Below are 23,379 nucleotides of genomic sequence, written 5' to 3' on the forward strand. Positions count from 1 at the left end.
TCAACTAAGAAAAGCCAACTAATTCCCAATTGGTTGAACTGATTTTGGGAGGACCTTAATTGGTTGGGCCAAATACAGCCCAAAAACTTCATTTTTTTAGTTTAGTTGTTCTCGATGCCGAGACAACACATTTATAAAACTTTATATGTCATTTTGAAGTGAACTTAAGGTTTTTGAAGTATAAAGAGTATTCATTGAATTTTAAAATGTTCAAGTTCGTTTTTATGAAAATCGAATATAAACGAATGCATGAAAAACAATTTAATCCTAAGTGTATCCAAAGAACTCATCTTACAGATTTATCATAAGCTCGATAAGTCTTTAAACATTTAAGTCTTTGAGTTATTTGAATCCCTTTTAAGTGAATTTGAATTTTGTTTTGATTTTTTCGTTAAAACCTGAAACTCTACTTAATTTAAACATGTTAGTTCACTTAATCATATTCTGTTATTATTAAAACGTATTTAGAAGAATCATTGGGCTACTAGCATATTTTGAACAACTATTGGTTAGGACACCCATTACACTAGAACCACCATGTTTCAATATATTTTAGTCATTCGATAAAATAACGTGACCGAAAAAAAAAAAAAAAAATTCAGAATATCATCTGATCTTTAGTATATAGGAAAATTTAAAGCTTTCAAATAAGTATGTATATTTATAAATATATATATATATATTTATATATTCACTTATTGTGATTAGTCCCCTTGTAAGTATGTATTATATATAAATATATTCCTAAAATAAAACATAGGGGAAAGGGGATGAGATAGACAAAAGATTCCCGAACCCGTCTCGAAATGTTGGGTTGTGCTGTTTTGGTATGATTTTTGCTGCTTCCACAAGCGATCACTCCCACTACAGAGCCCAGAGAGCGATAGAGGAAAAAGGTTCAAGCTACATTTCCTCTTTCACTTGTTCTTATTTTATTTTTCTCTTATCTTTTCTTCCCTTCATCTACACTACTCTTCCAAGCAACCGCAGACGCAGCAGCAACAACAGAGTAAAAGCTAAAGCAATCGCAATCCATTTATAGTCTCAGGATTGTGTCTGTTTAGGGTTTCCGTTGTGGGGTTTCAGTAGATCTGGCTGTGCTTTCGCCCTAGTCCCCCAACCAGGGCATTGAGTTCAGTTGCTTAGCTTGCTGGCCCAAAGGCGAGTACACACCTCTATCCACCTCTTCAAGTGCAGCTTAGTGTGAGATTTTTGTTTCATTTATATAATGTGGTCTTGTTAGCAACACTCTAGGGTTATTGTGCTTTATTTTTGTATAATACATATTTTTGCCTTCTTTTTCCTTAGTAATTTTCAAAGTCAAGTCCTGGTAATGTATGGTTGATGTGACAAAAATGGAGGCTGGATCCGCATTATAGATGCTTTTAGCCGTAGAGCGTGCTTAAGGGTTTATCATTAGAGGGAAAGTCCCTCAGATCTTATTGAAATATGGAGGTCGTGTCTCATCCTTCATGAGGCTAACTGGAGTAGTATATCGCCATTTCATGATTTGTACTTGCTGATTCTTTGTCGAACCTTTTATCAGCTATGGAAAATTTGTCACCTAGTGGGCATCGGTTTCGAAGAATACCTCGTCAGTCCATTGCTGCTAATCTGAAGTTGGACCCACTGGTGAGTTTGCGATACCATCTTTGTTACATGATTAAACGTCATTGATCATGCTATATTGAATCAATTGCTTATATGGATTTGTGGTTTTGGCTTTGAAGCTTCTATTAGTACACTGAAGTTGAATAGTTCTTTACTTGTATCCAAAAATTTTATAATTATATTGCTTTTGGGAGTTTTAATAATAATAAACTACTTTTATCTGGTTATTCATCTCTCTGAGGATAATTCACTCTGTAAAACTAATGGTTTTTCTGTGAGTAGCAAAATTGTAGGACTAAGGTTTTACACAGATGACTTCTATCAAATGGCAGGGTAAAATTCGGATAATTTTGAACAGTTGTAATATGCATATTGTCTAGAGCATGGAACAGAGAATCAGATGTATGGTTGCCCAACTCCATGGTGAATGGATACAGATGTCGACAGTAGGAAGGGGTATGTATAGGGTGTATCATAAGATGGCCTTGAACCTGTGCCTGACTGGCAACCCAGGACCCTAGTTCTATATCCACTTTGATAAAGATATTCACTACTTTCTTTTGTGTTTCTTCCAAAAAGACAAATCTGTTAAATGATGAGATGCACTGGACAACAAAGAGGTGGAGGGTCACCTTCTATACATTGAAGGGCCCTCCCACCAGATAAATCTTGAGTTCCAATGACCCTGGACACTCTCCTCATGCCACAGGTCTGCCATCCATGCAGTTTTGTTTATAGGAATGTTGTACAAGTCTAAGAAGCAATTTTCAGAGCAGTCTCCCTTACCAAGAATCACAGCAGAGCTTACTTCTTTAGCCTTTGCTCCCATAGAAATACGAGTACTAGTTTGGAAGGCATCCTCTCCTGATAACTTTCTAAAGATCCTTCCCAATGCCCTCCCTTCTCTTTGTAGGATACTTACGGTCCTCTTTCCCAAACTTGTCAACAATATTCCTCCACAACAGCTGCACAAGCTGAGTTTACTAAGCACCCACCCATGGTTCTAATGCCCAACCCAACTTTGGTATGTTTAAAACAAATAGTTAACCACCTGACCAAGCATCCTCCTCTTCCCAGCTGCCAAAATCATGCTGAATCTTTTCAAGCCTCACCTTAGCCACCCTAGGAATAATAACATAGAACATAAAGCCTCATCGACTGCTCTCTTTTGTAGCATGTTGGGAATTTTCTTCATTTGTGAGCCTTTCAAGGTTGGTTTGTCTTAAGTGTTTGTCTAGCTGGGTGTTAGGCATTAGAGGCCTTCTCTTGTGGTTTTTATTCTCTTTTATTTATATATTGATTAGAAACAAACATTTTATCACCATGCAATAAATAAATACAAAGAAGGATGAGAGATCTGTCCTTCAAACATTTCATCACCATGCAATAAATGAGTACTTCATTTCTTGATCAAACGTTTTCTCACAATCTATTCTTGATATCAATGAAAATGCACAACTACAAGTGGTTATGACAACGAAGTCAAAACTTTGGGGGTAAAAATCCCCTACAAAAGAGATCCAACTAATTGATTCCCTGTTTGTTAACATATCTTCCACATGGTTCACTATCTAAGGACTTTAGCAGAAGGAACATCCCAACTCTAAAGCAGTATTAAAAGATTTTGCACAGCCATCAATCAAACCTCCACAAGCTTCTTTCTTATTTACCTAAGATAGGACCACTGTAGAATGCCTTTGTATTGGAAGATTGGATAGATTTTAGCTTTAGCTCAGTTGAGGCCTTCCAACAAGGCTAAGGTCTCCCCCCAATTGGCTAGACTCACTCCAACATTTTTAAAGAATGCTCGCACTAATGTTCCATGATGATCCATGAGCATTCCTCCAATTCCTAGTTGTTTGGGTTACCCACTGACTCCCCATCAAAATTCAACTTGATGCTGCCCACTGGAGGGGGTATCCATGTAGAGAGTGTCTCCTCGACCAACTAGTAGATCTGCATTCTAGGTTTCTAGTAGTATGATGTTTAAAGGGATGCCCACGGATGTTGCACTATCCGACTCCTAGAGAGAACAAAAATAGATTAAATCTCATATTGCCTCCAAAAGATTCTTGCATTCCTTTCCCACTATAGAGTCTAAATTGATGTGAGATTAGCAATACACCAAACCGACTTCCCTATAGGAAGACCTCCAAAACCTTGATAAGCAATAGTCTGACATCTCTACCATGCTTCTAGGTAACCTCGCCAATCCCAACAAGTCCAAACAACCTATGCCATAATGTTAGTGTTGCTGTGCTCTTGAAAGAAAGATGATTTGCTAATTCCCCATTCTTGTTCTTATACATTATAAACATTTTGGATTAAGGGCTTTTTGAGACTTATTCTTTTGCAACATGCGATTGCTAGCAATCTTCATATTTGCCACTACACATGCAAAGGTCTTAGACTTTAGGTGAGGCTTTAGATTTCCATATAAGTATGCATCGGGAGAGGATCTCAAATTGGTACAAATGGAAAAGTGGATGATACATATACATGGATTAAAGTCAACATAAGGAAAGTAAGCTTTCTCAATTTTGTGGTAAAAAGGTTGCATTGGAACCTGAAATTCCAAGACAAAAAAGAAAAGAGTGAAAAGAATCTCGCAACCTTACCATTCTATAGAGGTTTAGGAATTGGATATTGCATCCATCGTTGAATTGCCTCGTTCTGTCAATAAAATACAGTTTTCTACAAAAAAGGTGGATGGGATAAAAGACTCTTATTAGTATGATGATGCTTGTTGTCTTTGTGTCTCAACAACTTTGTTTAGATGAGTTGGGTTGTAGGCAAATTGAGGCAACTGCTTGCTTGGAAGTGCTGTGCTGTGATATGGATAACTTTTTAATTGTTTGCTTCTAGGATTTGCACATTCACTACTCTACAATATAACAAATGGATGCATGAGTGCTTAAAAACCTTTCAACTAAAGTCTAAAAAGGCCTTCTCTAGATGCTTGGAATGGAGAAGATTGATACTAAAAGGGAATAAGTATAAAGAAGTTTTACTAGCATGCCATGATTGATTCAACCTCCATCTAGGAGGTAATCTCTTCTTCGAGTTAGTTTTCTTTCTAATCTGTCCACCATCACATGCCATATGGACTTTTGTTCGGATTTAGCCCCTTAGAGATGATAGTTAAAGATAAGTAGGACGATTTACCTTAAATTTAGTAGTTTGTCTACTTTGATAACCTTAGCTTACTTGATTTTTATTTTATAATTTGAGCTTTACAATGTCCAAGCATAATAATCTTGATAGTTTAGGTGGGGACTTTAATTAAGTCAAATTTCCAAGGGAAAGCAGGAATTGCTCAAGACTCTCTGCAGAGTGAGGCGCTTTTTAGATATTATAGAGGAGTTGAGATCGAGGAACCTTCCTCTTATTGGAGGTGCGTTTACGGGTTGCGGAGGCTTGAACTCTTAGTTGTCCTCGAGGTTGAACCATTTCTTAGTTTTAGAAGAGTGGGAGGACCATTTTTCGGGCCTATCTTAGCCTATGCTTCCTAAGCCTAATTTGACCATTGTCCTATTCTTCTTGAAGGTGGAGGGATTTAAAAGAGCAAAACACCTGTCAAATTTGAGAATATGTGGTTTAAGGCTGATGGGTTCAAAGACCTCATTAGAAGTCAATGGGCTTGTTATGGAGTTAGCGGATCTAGCAGTCATTGCCTTTCAGTGAAGCTAAAGGTTCTTAAAAAGAATATTAAGATGTGGAATAAAGAAGTCTTTGGAAATGGTTTATTTAACAAGGCAAAGACTCTTTCTCATATTAGTTTTTGGGACTCTAATGACTAATGCATGTAGTAGAAGAAACTTGCTAACCAAAGTGAGAGTTAATGGTACTGCTTTGACGAAGGATGGTGAGATTAAGGATGGGGCGTGCAGAGCTTTTCATGCTTTTCCTTTTGAGACTCGAGATTGGAGACCCAACATAAGGGCTTGTGTTTTAGAGTGTTGGGGAGTGATGCTTTGAGGAGCTTAGAGGAACCTTTTTTGGAGGAGTAAGTTTTCGATGCTCTTTCTAGTTTTAGTGGGGATAATAGGTGGTTTTACTATAGTTTTTTGTCAATTGTGTTGGGACATCGTCAAGTCTTACATCATGAGTTGTTTAGAGAGTTTTTGACTTAAGGCACTTTCCAGAGAAGCTTAAACACCACTTTCTTAGTGTTGATCCCAAAAAAAAAGTGGAGTAGAAAATCTGAAAAACTTCAAACCCATTAGTCTTATAGGGGGATTGTACAAGTTGCTAGCTAAAGTGTTAGTAAATAAACTTGAGTGTTGCCCAAAGGTGGGTTAGATGGATAAATTGGTGTATTTCAACGACAAGTTTTTTTATTCTCATTAATGGAACTTTGTTTGGTTTCTTTACAAGTTCTAAGGGTTCGAGATAGGGTTACCCCTTGTCCCCTTATTTGTTCATCTTGGCTATGGAAGCTCTCCATCAAATGTTGACTAGAGCTAAGAGTGGAGGCTTCATTTCACGTTTTAAAGTGGGAAGGGGATGGAAGTGTCTCGTCTTTTGTTTGCCAATGATACTATGATTTTTTGCAGGGCCAATTGTGATTAGTTGAGATATTTGAGTTGGGTGTTTATGTGATTTGAGATGATTTTTGGCCTAAAAATTAATTTGGGTAAATGTAAGGTTATTCCTATTGGGGGTAGCTAATATGGAAGAATTAGCCTTGATGTTAGGTTATAGAATAGGGAAGTTACCCACTTTCTATTTTGGTTTCTCTTTGGGAGCCTCTTATAAATTTTCTAGGGTGTGGGATGTAGTGGAGGAGAGATTTAGGAAAAGATTAGCGATGTGGAAGAGGCAATATCTTTCTACGGGGGGGAGACTTACTCTAATTAAAAGCACTTTATCAAGTCTTTCAATTTATTTCATGTCCTTGCTCGTCATCCCGAGAAAGGTCAGTTCAAGACTTGAAAAGATCCAAAGGTACTTTTTGTGAGGAGGTGATACGTTAGAGAAAAGACCTCATTTGGTTAATTAGACCATGGTTCACTTACGAAAGAAGGGTGGGGGTCTCAGAATTTGCAACATTTTTGTCTTGAACAAGGCATTGCTTGGTTAGTTGAATTGGGGATTTGCTACAAAAAAGGAAATTCTTATGGAAACAAATCATAATAGAGAAGTTCGAAGAGGAGGAAAGGGGGTGGTGTTCAAGAGGGGTGAGAGATGGATATAAAAACGAATGGGAGAGTATAAGAAGCAGATCTCTCATTTCAATTGGGAGTGGGAAAAAGGTTAAATTTTGGAACGACTTGTGGTGCAAGGATTTAACATTGGAATTAGCCTTCCTAAGCTTATTCTCTTTTGCTTCTGACAAAGATGGATGGGTGGTAGAGGTATGGGAGTAGGTTGGAGAAGGGGGTGGTTGGAACCCTCGTTTTTCAAGGCAGTTTAGTGATTGAGAGATTGATGAAGTGGAGATTTTCTTTCAAAAATTACTATCATTGTCAATTAAAAGGGAAACAGAGGACAAATTGAGTTACAATGAATCTAAGAGTGGAATTTTTTTTGTTAAATCTCTTTATTCTTCCTTTTCTAGGGGATTTTTTTTTTTTGATAGGTAAATATAAAAGTGTATTAAAGGAAATAGGTATACAAGGTGTATACAAAGAGATAGTTCCTTTAGGGGTTATAGAGAGCATTTCCCAACTAGTGTAGTGTGGAGTACTTGGGCACCGGTGAAGGTCAATTTCTTTGCTTGGGAAGCGTCTTGGGGTAGAATTGTAACTCTTGAACAACTCGAAAGGAGGGGTTGGACTCTCCCGAATGGATCTTACATGTGCTAAGGTGAGGAGGAAATGAGAGACCACTTGCTTGCATTGTCCCAAAGGAAGAATGGTGTGACATCTGATTTATTCCCCTTTTGGAGTGGTTTGGGTGATGCATTCTTCAGTTAGAAGGAACTTGTTGAGTTGGCATATTGGAAAAAAGCGTGGAGGCTTGCTCCCTTGTGCTTGTTGTGGACTATTTGGAAGGAAAGGATTGAGAAATTTTTTAATGATGTTGAGCAGTCCGACTAAGCAATCAAATCTGATTTTATATATACTTTTGTGAATTAGACTAGGGTGTATATGGTGGACCGCACAATGTGTATGTTATATTTTATAGATTGGTCGAGTTTAAAGCAAAAGGAGGGGTTTTTTGTTTTTTTTAATTTTTTTGCCTATATTGAGCGTTTTTTGTATTCTTTGTGTATACAGTTCTACGCCTCCTCTTAGGCATATTTAATATATGTTCTCTTTTGCCTATCAAAAAAAGAAAAAATCATCTTGATGGTTTAGATTGAGATATTTTCTTCAATGTGATGCAGGTAAATGCTTGAGCCCAAATGTGCCAGGTTTTACTGATAGAATTCTCAATATTCTTTTTTCAGCTTGATGAAAATTTGGAGCAGTGGCCGCATCTGAATGAACTTGTTCAATGCTACAGAACTGATTGGGTAAAGGATGAAAACAAATATGGTCATTATGAAAGCATCAGTCCAGTTTTGTTTCAAAATCAGATATTTGAAGGGCCTGATACTGATATTGAAACAGGTAAGTTACATACAGTGGTAATGAGACCCACTTGAAGGGTTATGCTTTAGTGCTATGTGTATTGCAAAGTCTTGTATGTAAATAAACCTTATTTCCTGATGTCCAAATTCAGTGGGAAAATCTTATGTATGGGTTCATGTAGTTCTTGCTTCTTATTGTATTTTTTAGTTTTAAAGAGTGTGGCCATGTCTTATTGTGTCTGTGCAACATATTCATTTCCCTGGAAAAGTTCTATCCAAGAAAATATTGCCTTGGTACTCCAGTTTGGTACTGTTTTTAAAATCTTCTGGATCCAGCTATGATTTGATGGGAACTGTCCATTGCTTAATTGCCAGGACATTGTATTTTTGATGTATACAGGAGGTTATTCTATCTACTTTTGTTACGTGTGCACTGTTGAATAATGTTTGTCTCATCTGCAGAAATGCAGCTTGCCAGTGCAAGGCAAATCAAGGCTGAAGATACTACTGATGATGATATTCCCAGCACCTCAGGAAGGCAATTTTCAGATGCTACTTTCTCTGATTCATCACACTCAAAAGTTTTAAAGGTTGTGAGGATGGAGTCGTGTTCCTCTTGAGTTTAGTCACTGCATAAAATCTTAATTCATTTTTCTGATTCTTTTATTTCCTATATTTGTCACTTTGATCAAATATGTTTGCGTATCTACTTTTATGTATTTGGAAATTCACCTGGGCATGACTTTTCTAAATCAATGATTTATTTGCAGCATTTTGGTCAATCTCCTCTTCCTGCTTATGAACCAGCTTTTGACTGGGAAAATGAAAGGTCAATGATATTTGGTCAAAGGACTCCAGAAACTCCAACAACACAGTATGGCAGGTTTAACAACTTATTGCAGTATAGAATTGCTGTATCATCCCTTTGCATTTGCTTTTGCTTTATTTTCTCTTTCTTGTGTGGTTGTAGTGGATTGAAGATCTCTGTGAAAGTCCTATCCTTGTCGTTTCAAGCGGGGCTAGTTGGTGAATTTTTCACTTCTTGCTTTTATATCATTTGATCATGCCTTTTTTTTTTTTCTCTCTATGTTGTGTTCCTGTTTTATTCATAAACTTTTTGCTATTTCAAGATCTAAATAAGTCCATTTTTGTGCAGAGCCATTTTATGGCACGATTTGCTTGTATAATCGGGAAAGAAGAGATAAATTGTCAGAGGATTTCTTTTTTCGCATATTGCCAACTGAAATGCAGGATGTAAGCTATAATTATATTATGAAAACAGTCTCTCTCATGTTCACAGAAAATGGTTTAATGCACTATATACCTTGGTTTCCTTAGCCTTTTATTTTATTTTGTGTTCTTTAGGATTTATTTAGGAAGTGTTGATTTGGTGTTTATCAAGCAATAAAATGCTTACAGTTTCCCTTTTACCATTTCCAGGCTTGCATTACTTATGAACCTCGTGGCATCTTCTATTTAGATGTGCCCTCAGCATCAGTTTGTCTGCTGATCCAGTTAGAGAAGCCTGCCACAGAAGAAGGCGGGGTTACTTCTTCAGTTTATTCGCGTAAAGAACCAGTAAGTCCAAGCACATTGATAACTATTTCTTTCTTGATTTTTATTATTATTATTATTTTGATGGGGTTATAACTTTTTCTTTCTAGATATTTTTATCCTTTTATTGGTTAACTAAAATTTTGTATAATGTTGGTCATTTTTCAGGAAGATTAAATGTGTACTTATAATTTGGATGGAAATGCCATTTTCTCTGTCCTCTGTTGAAGTTATTTCTGATCTACTGTTGACCTCTTTCTCGCTGTTCTTATTCCATTTCTTCTTCTTTCTTCTTTATGCTTTGTTTCTTGAGATCAAAATGCACAAACTTGCTAGAGATATATATACTTGAGCAACATGGAGAAGAACTAGAGGTGGATATTTATGTTGGGTTGAGTTCCTGCTAGTTGCATGACAATAAATAAATATGTTCATTTAGTCAGTATAGCATACAGTCATATATATATGTGTGTGTGTGTGTGTATTTCTAAATATATGATTATATCCTCATCTTTCTTTTTCTTTGTCCTACTCCTCTGATTTTCTCTGATTTTCTTGCACTTTTACACTAAAAGAAGAGAGTTTGGTCCTGGTGTTTTGATGATTGGTCCTAATATGTGGTCCTATATAAGTTTGTCCACCGCTAGTCCAATATGCATGTCTCCCCAATGACCTACAAAGCGAACTGAAAACAATATTCTCCCAATCTTGATTGTCTAGCATGTATATTTGTTTTTGCTTCAGGATCTTTTTGTAGGAGTTGTATGAATCCTTTAGGAATGTTGAGTCGCTTTTCTTTGTTTTGTCTCTTGTGGTTCCTTTTCGATAGCACGTATATTTTGTTTTTGCTTCAGGATCTTTTTGTAGGAGTTGTATGAATCCCTAAGGAATGTTGAGTTGCTTTTCCTTGTTTTGTCTCTTGTGGTACCCTTTAGATGTATATTGGAGAAGGTTTCTCTACCTCTGATTTTGATCAAATTTTGTAAATTTGGGAAGGATTACTTGTTGCTTGTACTTTTAATCCATTTTAATGAATACGTTTGTTTTTGATAAAAAAAAATGCTTTTGCTTTGGTTGGTGGGCGCATATTTTTCCAGATGCATGTACTTATTTTTAATATCCCAAACAAACTATTGAATTATGTTTATTCTGTTTAGTGATTCTCTCCCTCTACCATAACAGGTGCATCTGACTGAGAGAGAAAGGCAGAAACTTCAGGTGTGGTCTCGAATCATGCCTTACAGGGAGTCCTTTGCTTGGGCAATCGTTCCATTATTTGATAACAGCATGAGTGCTGCTTCTGGTGGGTCTACTTCCCCCAGTAGTCCTCTTGCTCCTAGTGTATCGGGGTCAAGTTCCCATGAGGGTGTTTCAGAGCCCACTGCAAAGATCACATTGGATGGGAAACTGGGTTATTCAAGCAGAAGTTCTGTCATAGTTGAAATTTCAAACTTAAATAAAGTTAAAGAAAGCTACACTGAGGACTCACTTCAGGTGTGGAACATATAGTCATACTTATTATATTATTATTGTTGATTAGATATAGTCAGTATTTTTTAGGCTTTCTACATTTCCTTGCTACCATCTTGGTTCTGAGTATTCTAGCTTGTGTTGATTGCAACCATTTAACTTGAATTTTCCTTGTATTTATAATATGTAGCTTACTTCAGGCGTTTGTTTCTCATTCTGATCGTGAGACTTAGAGGGTGTTTGATAAATCAACTTATTAACTTAATATGACTTAATAACTTAATTTCAGTGTGTGTGTGTGTGTATATATATATAATAAGATACAAAATATGAATAAAAAGTATGTGAGGGAGTTTGATAAATCAACTTATTAACTTAATACGACTTAATGACTTAATTTAAGTTATTAAACATATTAAATATGTTTGGTTAAGTAACTTTATATATATATATATATCTGTGTGTGTCCAAGAAACAAAATATGTATTAAATGTGAATAAAGAGTACATGAGAAGGATGAGGGATCCTCCCACAAATACAAAAACTGATTAAAATGTATATGATTAAACTCCTCCACTATACTGAGGAGACCTATACATCGGTATGGTACCGCATGAGAATATACAAATAATGCATCTCATTGCTCCATAAGAGTCAACTCATCTCCTTCCAAAAGAAACCTAATCGATGCTCCTCTCCTTGCTATCCAACCCCTTTTGTTCCATGCATGGAGTATCAATCAAGCTGAATGACATTGAGAGGAATGCCTTTAAAAGCAGTAGCATAGGATAAAGTAATTTAATTTTATAACTTAAAGTTAAAAATGACTTCATTAATTTAACTTAATGATTTACTATGACCTAATAACTTAAACATAATTTAACTTAAACTCACTTTAATTCATCAAGTATTAAGTCTTAAGTTTTACCAAATGCCCTCTAATATTACTGTTGTTTATTGGTAAATACCCTGCTACTCATTGCCTCTAAATTGAGGGTACTGCCACATTTGCTTATCTGCTTTGTTGTAGTTTTTTATTTCTTCCATGTTCTTTCGCGCTCTTTCTTACCACGTGCACTGGTAATTATAAGTTTTTTCTTGTCATTCATACTCAATATATTATTTAAGATTTGGATATCCAACATCATTTTTTTTTTCTTTCATAGATATCATCATATTTGTTTTCAATCAGATCATATTATAATTAACAAATTAGATGAACTTCGTAGTATATGACTATGTTTTAATCTTAAGTCTTTGTTTATGTCTTTGAGTTCAAAATTTATGTAGAAACATAGGTCATAAAGTGTAAGGTTTCTTAGAATTTCTACAAGATACTAGAAATTTTTTGCAGGTTCATATAAACTTTGGAATTTCTTAAAGCCAGATGACACTTTGCAGTTTAAGCCTTGGGCAATCTCATTCCCTTTTGATTACCATGTCTGCTTCAAGAATTGATGTTCTTGTCTACAATTGAGGCCTGACACACTTGATGAAATTGTTTGTAGATTGGTGTGAATTTCATGCTGGAGGTTAATTAAAAGGATACATTTGTTTTTTTGATCTATACATTTCCTTTTCTTCTTATTTCAGCTTCCATTTTCCCACTGTGTTGTGACAGCATGATATCTTATGACTGATCCTATTTGTTCTCTTTTGTTGTCCTCTCCAAACTTGTAATTCCTTAAGACAAGTAATTTTAATTTAGCTAATTCAGAAAACAGTTGGGATTTTGCAGGTGTTTGGAATTTCTTCTAGGTTATTGATTGTCTACTGAGTTCCTTACTTAAGATTTTTTTTTTCTTTTTTTTTTTTTTTTGTTGTTAGGTTTGTTTAATATGTGCTATGTACTTTTTCCTTAAGGTGGACTTCTATTTTCTATGGGCAGTGTCAAGTTGTTTCAATTTTATGAGTTTTCTGTTGCTATGGTTCATTACACAATGAATCACCTTGACGGTGTTTCGATCTCTGGTTTCTGTTAGTGGCCTCATATTTTCTTGTTTTTGGTAGTCATGTTTTGTGGTACTGCTAATTTCGCATTTCTTTGGCTGTTATACTGCTATAAGATGTGATATTATGATCGATTACATCCTTTTAAGGTGTTTTTGAGTTTGATGGGGCTTTTAAGCTGTTCAAGCTTGATTTGGCCGATGTAGTTACCATAATGTGTTTCTGTGGAAGTCCTGTTATTTATCCAACAGTGGTGTACGTCCAGTGAAAATGTACTATTTTTGTACATATCATGTCTCTTGTCTCTTAAAATACTGTTCAGATGAGAAGTTATAACACTATTTTCCATGTGAAATCAATGAAGGAGTTGGTGGTCAGGGATGAGGAGAGGAATCCTCCTTGTGATTTGGGCTTTGAATGTGCTGCCGAGGTTGAGGAAGTTGTTAGCTTGCCGAGTAGCTTTGTCAAGTTCAGTAGTGGTTTGGGGGTGCCAATCGTGGGCTTTGAGAAGGAAATCAGTTCTCTACTTAAGAAATTGCAATCAAGAAAAGAGAGTGGGGTAAATGGGTTAGGAGGAAAGAAGAAAATTTTGCTTTCGTCCTGTTTTGAGAGGAAGATCCGAAAGTTAGAGTGTTCTATCAACTACAATAGCTCTCTGTCCACTGTCAGGGGAAAGGGGAGGGGATTTAAGGAAGGGGTTGGAGTTGGGCTCAGGAAGCTTTTGTGTCCAGTAGGAGTTTCAAGTTTGGGATGCATTCCTTAGCACCCTAATTCCTTTGGTGGTTGTTTGTTGTTAGGGTGGTGGGTTTTGGGTTTTTATTTTCTCTCTTTCTGCTTGCCTATTGGCCTTAATTGTATACTCTGTGTGTACTTTGTTGTGCCTTTAATATATCCTGCTTTATTATCTCTTTTGTATTGTTTCATGTAGCAGTAGTGCCCATGGCATAGCGCTGTTTTAGGGAGCTTCTGTTTACACTTATGAGAAATAAGAGAGCTTCCTGAAAGTCCTTCTAGTGAGACTGCCTGCCAATATTGTATATAAATAAATTTGAAGTTGAAGTGAAGGAGGGGAAAGTAATAGCAAGGAATGGACTAGCAAACTGCAAAAAAAACAGAAATGAGTTCTTGATTTTCATTATATGGGCATGTGTCTGTGTTTTTCTTAAAATTGATCAAAGGCCATCAATAATCCAAACATTGATTAACTTGATCTTGTTTATTCTTTTTCTGTCGCCATGTTTATCATTCATGTTACTATATCTGAGTTTCCTTTTTCTTTTGTGTTTTTTTTCCTTGGGGTTTTTTTGGGTGTGTTGCTGTGTTGGGTGGTTTTCTCCAATGTTTAGGATCCTAAGCGCAAGGTTCATAAACCTGTGAAAGGCGTTTTAAGGTTGGAAATTGAAAAGCTCCAGGCTGGCCATGCTGATTTGGAAAATATTTCAGAAAGTGGGAGTGTGACCAATGATTCCATTGACCCTGGGGACCGAATTGCTGATTCCACTTTCACAAAATGCCCCAGCAATGGTTCTGATGGGCCTCAGAATAGCAATTCCAAGTGGAATTTCTTTGATGGAAAAGAAATTCCAAGAAATGGATCAAATGCATTTGGATATTCAGATTTTAATGCTGATGATGTAAGTACCAAACACTTATTGGACTAATTTTTTTTTTGTTTTAGCTATTACTTACCAAGTGAGTACAGTTATCTCCTTCATTCATAACTTTTGTGAGAATATGTATCTGTAATGCTGCTGGTTTTATAAGTTCTGTAAATCTTTTTAAATATTTTTCTTGAACCTTTTATTGACTTAGGAACTACTTACAAGCCTTAATTGAATTATTGTGTAAGATTTTCTATCAAGTGTTTTGGTCATGGATGTCATATTTGGAATGCATATCTAGGAATAGGATAAATAATAGGATTGGGATGATGAAAAAGTGCCTGGCCAAGAAGTTAAACACATACTCCAGGATTTTGCATAAAATGTTAAACAACATGACAGTTGTGAATAATTGATAGGCTGCATAAAGTTATGCGTCTGAAAAATTGTCTTTGTTATTGTCCTTATTCTTGATTCCCTACTGTTTTAGGTTGGTGCCTGGATCCTGCTTCACCTGTCCACTTAGAGCCATAATTTCTATTAGTTTTACCCTTTTAGATATTACTAATAAGTTGACATATTCAAAAAAATGTTTTCATTAAATGTTTCTTTTTACAGATTTCATTTATGCTAAGTATAAGTAAATTGATTTGCAGTTCCAAGCTTTTGACTTCCGCAGTACAACAAGAAATGAACCTTTCTTGCAGCTTTTTCATTGTCTTTATGTATATCCTTTGACTGTTAGTTTAAGTCGGAAAAGGAATTTGTTCATACGGATTGAACTCAGAAAGGATGATGCAGATGCTCGCAGGCAGCCTTTAGAGGTAGATGTGTATGCTATTGTATATTAACAGCAATTTAATTTATAGACTTTTGCTCATTAGTTTCATGTGTGTTGTGCTTCTGACTAGGCAATGTGTATGAGGGAGCCAGGTGTCTCACTTCAGAAATGGGCTCACACACAAGTTGCTGTTGGGGCTAGGGTGGCCTGCTACCATGATGAGATCAAACTTTTCCTTCCTGCTATTTGGACACCAATGCATCACCTTTTATTCACTTTCTTTCATGTTGACCTGCAAACAAAACTTGAAGCTCCGAAGCCAGTAAAATTTTAACTGTGATTAAGAAGCCTTAGTTTTTCATTTTCGGTTTTGAATTTTAATCTTTTGTTAATATTATACAACTAATGTTGTTTGCTTGTTTCATTTTTTTTAATGCCTGCATCAGTTGGGAATTTTTATTCTGTTCATTCACTTCCGCAGGTGGTTGTAGGATATGCTTCACTTCCACTATCTACACATGCTCAGTATGTAGTTATCTTAATCCAGATCCTTGTTCCTTGTTTCTTCTTTGGTCTAGAAGAGGTTTAACTTCATTTTCATGTGCACCATTGGCTGTTGTTGCTTCTATGCTTTTATTTATCATTTTAATTTACATTGCTTTAAATAGGTGTGCTTCTGCCTCAGTTCTGAAAATGTTAAAATAATTGTGCTGCAGCCTTAGTGCTGAAAATGTTCACTAATATGATGGTGCCAATTGCGTTCGTGTAAAATTGGTGTCTTGGCTGCTCAAAGCTGTAGGGTTATGCATCTAAACTGGATGAAGTGATTTGCTTTGGATGTTTTTTTTTTTTGATAAGTAAATAGAGTGTATTAAAAAGTTCCAGAAAAGCACTTCAAAGTATACAAGGAGTATACATCGGGTGCCTAAAGCAGCTCCAAAAAACAAAGAAAAACACCAAGAACAGCACCCCTCAACAAGACCCTATCTAATTCATAAAATCTACAAGCGAAGAAGGGCCAAGAGCTATAAACAAATTGGTTCACGCCCAAAGATTACACAAAAAGTTAAATTTAATCCTATGAACAGAATGCTTGATGTTTTCAAACGCCCTACTATTTCTTACCTTCCAGTTTGTCCAAAAAAGACACAAAGGGGCAGCTCTCCACACTTTTCTCCTTTTTCTACCCACAACAAACCTTTGCCAACTTGTAAGCGTCTCTCTAACAGAAGAGGGAAGGACCCAAGACATGCGGAAGAGCGAAAAAAGGAGGTGCCAAACAGCTCTTGTCTTGTCACAATGGATGAGAATGTGATCAACCGATTCCTCCTCTTTGCAACAGAGGAAACATCTATTTGCCATAGCCCACCCTCTCTCTGGATGCGATCCAAAGTTAACATTTTGTTTCAAGTGTTTGCTAATAAAGAAACCAATTCTTGCCTTATATAAGTCTATTATGATCTAAGCACTTCACATCTTACAAAATTAGAAGTAATTGAATAACAGTTTCAACCAGATTCCCCTATTTGCTTGATTTTCCAATTCCCTCATCTGGTTTATGTTTACTTAGCATTCAGAATAAATATTATACTAGACCATGTAAGTGCATTGAATAGCTATAAAAAATACATATAGATTGGATTAGGGGTTTTTCTAAGCATTGCAATAGGGATGGTTGTGTGACATATACCATGAGAAGGGAAATAAAGTGAATTAAAGTATACTGGTTTCACTTGTTCCTGCAAATGAATTTCTCTATTATAATTAAGTTTGCTTATACAATTGATATCTATTCGACTTTCTTCATTCTTCAATCTAAACAAGAAGGAATGACTTAGACTAGAAGGCCTTAACAAAAGAGAACACCAATCTTTTTGGTTTTCACTTAATTAGTTTTGGGCTTTCGACCCTTTTCATGTGACATTAATGTCTTCAACTTAGAGCTTACTTACTTTGGGTGTGGGTTAGATTGTATAGTGGGGCTAGATCCATGGTGATAGACTTTGTAGATTGGCTAGGATCTATGTAAAGCACTATTGCAACTTTTTGGGCCTTCAAGCTTTTTTGATTATTGGGTCTCTTTGTATACACTATGTACGCTTTTCTTTTTTTAATGCACTTTATTTTACCTGTCAAAAAAAACTTAGAGCTTGCATCTTTCTTGAACCTCTCAAGGGTACTTTTTTTTTCTTTTCTTTGGATAGGAAACTCTTTTTTTTTGATAAGTCAAAAGCAATTTGTATTAAGAAAGTTAAAAGAAGTACACCTGAAAGTATACACGATGTATACAAGGCTTGAAGGCCAAAAAAAGAAGGAAAACACAAAAACCACCACCTTACTTTCACCCCAACCAATCAATGAAATCAAGTAAAGACCATGAGGTAGAGCCTACATTAACCTTGACCCAATCCAAAAAGATGTACAAAAAGGACCGTAAAATAGCTTAGTCCGTTAGTTCGGTGTCTTCAAAGGCTTTTCTATTTCTCTCATTCCATAAGGTCCAAAATAAACACAATGGGGCTGCATTCCACATTTTTTTCCTTTTCTTCCCAACAAAAGAGCTGTGCCAACTAAGTAAAGAGTCCTTGATAGAAAAGGACATGACCCACTGAACACCAAAAAGAGCAAAGATGAGCTGCCAAATCATGGTTGCCTTGGGACAATGAAGAAGTAAATGGTTTGCTGATTCCTTTTTAGCTTTACACAGAAACCACCTACTTGGTAAAGACCAACCCCTTCATTTTAGTTGATCCATAGTTATAATTCTCCCCCAAAAAGCTTCCCAAGAAAAAAAGCTAACCTTCTCCAGTACCTAAGGATTCCAAACAATGCTTGAAGGGAACTCTCTAGCATTGCAAGGAGCTAGGGAGGAGTAAAAGGACTTGACAGTGAAGAGGCCTTTCTTTGATATCCACCAATTCATGACATCCTCATCATCCCTTCTAAGCATTTGTCCGTTTAATCTTCTAAACAGAGCTTCCACCTCTCTCATTTCCTAATCGTTGTGAAAACTGGGTTCCAATGACCCACTTCCCCTATCCCATCCCACAATTGGGCAGCCCAAGCTTCTCTAGAGAAGTCTAATGAGTACAAGCTTGGACAATTCTCTTTCAAGGAATTCTCTCCACACCACCTATCCTTTCAGAACCGCACTCTTCTACCATTCCCCACCTTAAAAGACACCCTTTTGCTAAACTCCATCCACCCATTCCTGATGGCCTTCCAAAGACCTACACCATGACCTTCCCTTGAAGCACCAGAACACCAACCTCCCTCTTCCTCTCCATATTTCCCTACAATCACCTGTTTCCAAAAAGGCTCGTTCTTAGAAGCATACCTCCAACACCATTTTCCGAGAAGAGCCTTATTCAACAAGGAAAGATTTCTGATGCCCAAGCTCCTGTCTTTTTTCTCCATGCAAACGAACCAATTCACCAAATGAGGCCCTATTCTGGAGCTCACCTCCCCCCCAAAGAAAGATTTCTTTGCCTAGGAAATTCTTTTGAATCCTTTGACACTATCTTGCTAATGACCCCTATTCCCACACTTTAAACTGCTTAGTCTAAATGAACCTCAAAAGCGCTTGATACAAAGGATAGTTTTAAAGAGATGGCCTTACAAGATTTTCTCACTAAATGTATACATTATTGCTATTATTATTATTATTATTCTCCAATGGAAATTTCAAGAAATGATGGGAATAGAAATAAAGTTAGTAAAAAAATGTTTTCATGAGATCTTCGTGCCATGGCCACAAAGTGAATAGCACTAAAATGAGAAACATACAAAACCAAGGAGTGAAGGTACGCTATTGAAGTTCTAGAGTTTTTGGGCAAGGGGTCCTATTGTTCCCTACTTTGTCTAGGTGATGGAAACTTTGAGTTGCTTTATTTCTAGAATGATAGAAAAAGGATTCATCCAGGGCTTTAGGATAGGGAGGAGGGAAGATTAGTGGTTGAAAATTTCATATCTATTGCCTACTAATGGTTTACTTTTATTTTGTGAGGCTCACATTGAGAATCTTCTATACCTTAGATGTATCCTCTTGTGCTTTAAAGTTGTTCCTATATCAAAGACAAATTTGGAGAATAGTGTATTCATTCATAAGAATTCTAGATGATGTGGAAGGATTGTACTAGGATCCCTAATGCTATAAACTCTTCATGCTAGAATAGGAATCCTAATAATTAGGAAGGGTCCTAAAATATGGGAAAATAGTTCAAATTAGAGAAAGGCTCCTAATGCTACATAAACTCTTCATGCTAGGCTACATCTTATCCTTCTTTATACTTTACTTTTGCTTTTTAATAAAGTTTCTTGTTTCCTATGAAAAAGGAAAATGGTGCTAGATGGTTTATAAATGAAGGTTGTGGTAGAGTGCTTTAGAGGAGTGAGGGTAGGGGATGGAGTGGGAGTGTGGAAGGTTATCATAAGTGGGTAGGAAGACTTTAATTGTAGAACAATCTTTGGGGTGGAAAATGGGGAGAGTAAGAAGTTTTGGATGGATACGTGGTGTGGGGAAGAATCCATTGGTGAGGCTTCCCCACGTTGTTCTCTATAAGATGGTTTGACAGAACACTAGATGTAGCAATTTCTTAGTTAAGTCTCTTTATTCTCCTTTGCCATTGAAAGTTAAGAAGGGTTCTTTTCAAGCATGGTTTGAAATCCTTGGGTCCTGATGAGGGTGGGCTTTTTTGCATGGGGAAGGATATTGACGTTGGACTAGCTTAAAAGGAGGAGATGGAGATTCTTGAAGAGATGCTATTTGTGCAAAGGAGATGAAGAAACAGTTGATCATATCCTCTTTCATTGTTTGAAAGTAGTCATATGCTATGGCAACATGCTTTTCCTCAAATGGGTGACAGTAAGAGAGGCCCTTTTAAGCTGGCATGGATCTTTTGTTGGGAAGAAGAGGAAGAAAGCTTGGAAAGTTGTCCCCTTGTGCTTACTTTGGATCATTTGGAAAGGAAGAAATAGGAGAGCATTTGGAAATATTGAGAAAGGGGACCATGCTATCAAACATTCTTTCATGTATATTTTTTGGGTATGGGTGATAGCTCTTTGTCCATGTTGAACTTCATCGATTGGTTGAGCTCTAAGTGAGGTGGCGGAGTTTTTTTTGTTTATCCTTTAGCTTTGTTTGGCACTTTGGTGCCTTTGTATTCAACGTGTATACTTTTATGTGCTCTTTTGTTAGGTGCTTTTAATATTTTCTATCTTTGCCTATTAAAAACAGATGAAGGTTGTGACAAATAAATTTGGTGAGGATATTTTATGGTGGTTTAGGGGGTGTAGGAGTGGACTTGGGGAAAGATATCATGTAAGAGCAGAAGACTTTCATCCACTTACCTTTATCTTTGTGGAAGTGAGTTCAAATCCAAGTTCTGAACCGATGCTTAGTGTGGGAGATTCCACTTAAGCTGGTGATGTGGACTTGTTCAACATTGTCATAAACAGAGGTGGCATGGTAGCCATATTCATGCTTGAAGGAGGTAGCATTTCTAAGAACTTTCCAGGATTGGGAGATAGAATTGATAGAATCTTTCATGTTAATGATTTCAGTTATTGCAGTCAGGGTGGATGAGAATGATAAGTTATCCAGATATCCAAAAGGAATACTTTTCAGTTAAGTCTTTTAATCGCACTGTCTAGTGTTCAGTGCTGTTTCAGCAGGAGAGAGTCCTGATCATTAACCTGCTGATGTGAAGAGGAAAGATCCTAGTAAATTGATGCTGCAGGTGCAAACAACATGGGGATTCAGTTAATCACCTCTTTATTCATTGTGGGGAAGCTTGTGTCTAAAACATTGCTTTTTAATCTTTGGTTTTGTCTCTTTGGTTATGCCAGAGTCATTGAAGAAGGCTTTTTCTTGTCTGCATGGATGTTGGAAGGAGCAGAAATGAAGTATTTTTAGAGACTTGGAGCTGTCACAGCTGAATTTGGAAGACTTTTTCCTTAAATCCCTGTTTGTTCTGTCAAATGAATTGTTAGGGGTAGGGAGTTTATCTCTTGTAGACTTTATGGATAGATTGGAGTTTATCCCTTAGTTTAGCATTTGTTGTCTTTATTTTTCATTTTATTATTCCTTGTATGCTTCCTGCTTACCAAGTTTGTTCTCTTTTTTAGTGTTTTCTATTAAAATTTCTATATGCATATGAAAAAGATAGAGCAACTAAATGAACAACATTTACTAAGGGGATAAATATGGTCTCCCAAAAAAGCCTCCAAGGCACAAGCACCCTTTTTGTTCAGGGTTTTTGTTTTGATGTCAGAAAGTTACCATTCTGTATTATATATGTATACTGCTAAGAATTTCTACTTTGTTCTTGAGGAACTATGAATGGGTATCTGAAAGCTGTAATCCTTGTGGTTCGATTCAGGTTGCGATCTGAAATTTCTTTACCAATTATGAGAGAGCTGGTTCCGCATTATCTTCAAGACTCTGGCAAGGTATGTTCAGTTGGGTTTTCTTCCTGTTTTTATTTTTTTGTTTGTGGGGGGTGGCTAGATATTATCTATGTTAACCTTTTAATAATGCAGTTGGAGAATTTTTCACCTTTCCTGATTGTATTTGTATTTTTTATCTGTTTATTTGAAATGGTTTTCATGATTTTGGTTTAAGTATGATTAAACTTGCTTTTTTTGGTCACGATGGGGACAGCTAACTTTTGAACTGCAATTTTACCAAGCTTATTGTTGCTTCCCACACCCCCCTCCCCTTGATTAAATGTGTTCTTAATTACAATGGGGACAGCTAACTTTGGAACTGCAATTTTACAAAGCTTATTGTTTCTTTCTTTATTTGTTTTTTCTTTGGTTGGATAGTCTTGCTTTTCAAGTTCTGAGTTTTTATCCTTCTCATACTCTTCTTCCATATGTGTAATTGAACCCTAAAATTTTGGATTAATAATTTATTTTTTGCAATAATTGCAGTGCATGTGTAATATTTTAGCTCATAGGGCTGTTGGGAAGCCCATATAATTTTATGTGGCATAATCTTTGTTGTTATTATTTGCATTTGAGGATTTTGTTTTAACTTGCAATTATATGTTTTGGTTCATGAACTAACATTGCCATGTTATCTTTTGAATTGCTGGTGTAGGAGAGGCTGGATTATTTGGAAGACGGGAAAAATATTTTTAGATTGCGGTTAAGACTATGTTCATCCTTATACCCTATTAATGAGCGCATTAGAGATTTTTTTCTTGAATATGATAGGCATACTCTTCGAACAAGCCCTCCCTGGGGTTCTGAACTACTTGAGGTAATTCTTGTATATCTTCCTTTCTCCATAGCCACTTTCCATTATCTGGATCCTTGAACTTGCACGATGCTGTAAAAAGTAGTTGAAATCTTGTGTGGAACTAAGCATTTAAGAAAGAAATAAGTGAAGGCTATAAGTTTCTTTTTTCATCATCATTTTTTTAACTTAATGGTCACTTGAAGCGTGTGGCTCTTCGACTTAATGTTAATCACTCGAACCTATTTGTTGGTTAGATATTTCTTCTATTTGATTTCTGTGTTCTGCTGTTGTGCTAGTGGCTCTAATCTGCAAATATAATGTTCCACCAGGGATGGAAGGACATGATTTTATCTCATTATATTTCCTCTCTTATTTACTGGATTTTATCCTTCTATCATCTGGATGGACTGCTGGATGACTTGGCAATGTTTTAGTTGTTTTGAAATAGGAAACGACACAGGTATTTTGGGATGAATAGAGGATTTAACAAAAAAAGTTACTATCTTATTAGGATGGTGTGAAGTTGGTTTGGTGAGTTGTATTGTGATTCTTCCTCTTCTCACCTTTGAGAGAGATTGATGATGCTCTGTTTTGAGTTTCTTCTAGTTGTTTCATTCTTGTGGTCAACCTCTTGGGTTGGCACACCAAAGCT

At 36.3% G+C, this 23,379-nt stretch overlaps 1 protein-coding gene across 5 annotated transcripts in view; it reads left to right on the forward strand.

Annotated features, from left to right (window-relative positions):
* Positions 1-759: 759 nt before the first annotated feature.
* LOC100259293 (guanine nucleotide exchange factor SPIKE 1) overlaps positions 760-23,379 on the forward strand; it is an 84,431-nt gene continuing 61,811 nt past the window's right edge. For 2 of the 5 annotated variants that reach the window (XM_059740540.1, XM_010657759.3), the window contains exons 1-15: positions 760-1,161; positions 1,547-1,632; positions 8,006-8,168; positions 8,591-8,718; positions 8,899-9,011; positions 9,099-9,154; positions 9,285-9,382; positions 9,569-9,706; positions 10,865-11,176; positions 14,449-14,736; positions 15,360-15,527; positions 15,615-15,806; positions 15,966-16,009; positions 21,865-21,934; positions 22,587-22,748. In XM_059740540.1, coding sequence (XP_059596523.1) covers positions 1,549-1,632; positions 8,006-8,168; positions 8,591-8,718; positions 8,899-9,011; positions 9,099-9,154; positions 9,285-9,382; positions 9,569-9,706; positions 10,865-11,176; positions 14,449-14,736; positions 15,360-15,527; positions 15,615-15,806; positions 15,966-16,009; positions 21,865-21,934; positions 22,587-22,748 — 2,016 coding nt within the window. In that variant the 5' untranslated portion in view covers positions 760-1,161; positions 1,547-1,548. Of the gene's footprint in view, positions 1,204-1,546; positions 1,633-8,005; positions 8,169-8,590; positions 8,719-8,898; positions 9,012-9,098; positions 9,155-9,284; positions 9,383-9,568; positions 9,707-10,864; positions 11,177-14,448; positions 14,737-15,359; positions 15,528-15,614; positions 15,807-15,965; positions 16,010-21,864; positions 21,935-22,586; positions 22,749-23,379 lie in introns of all 5 variants that reach the window. The other 3 variants (XM_010657757.3, XM_010657758.3, XM_010657760.3) reach the window with 3 other exon arrangements.

The sequence above is a fragment of the Vitis vinifera genome, chromosome 11 (assembly GCF_030704535.1).
Source record: "Vitis vinifera cultivar Pinot Noir 40024 chromosome 11, ASM3070453v1".
Taxonomy (NCBI): Eukaryota; Viridiplantae; Streptophyta; class Magnoliopsida; order Vitales; family Vitaceae; genus Vitis; species Vitis vinifera.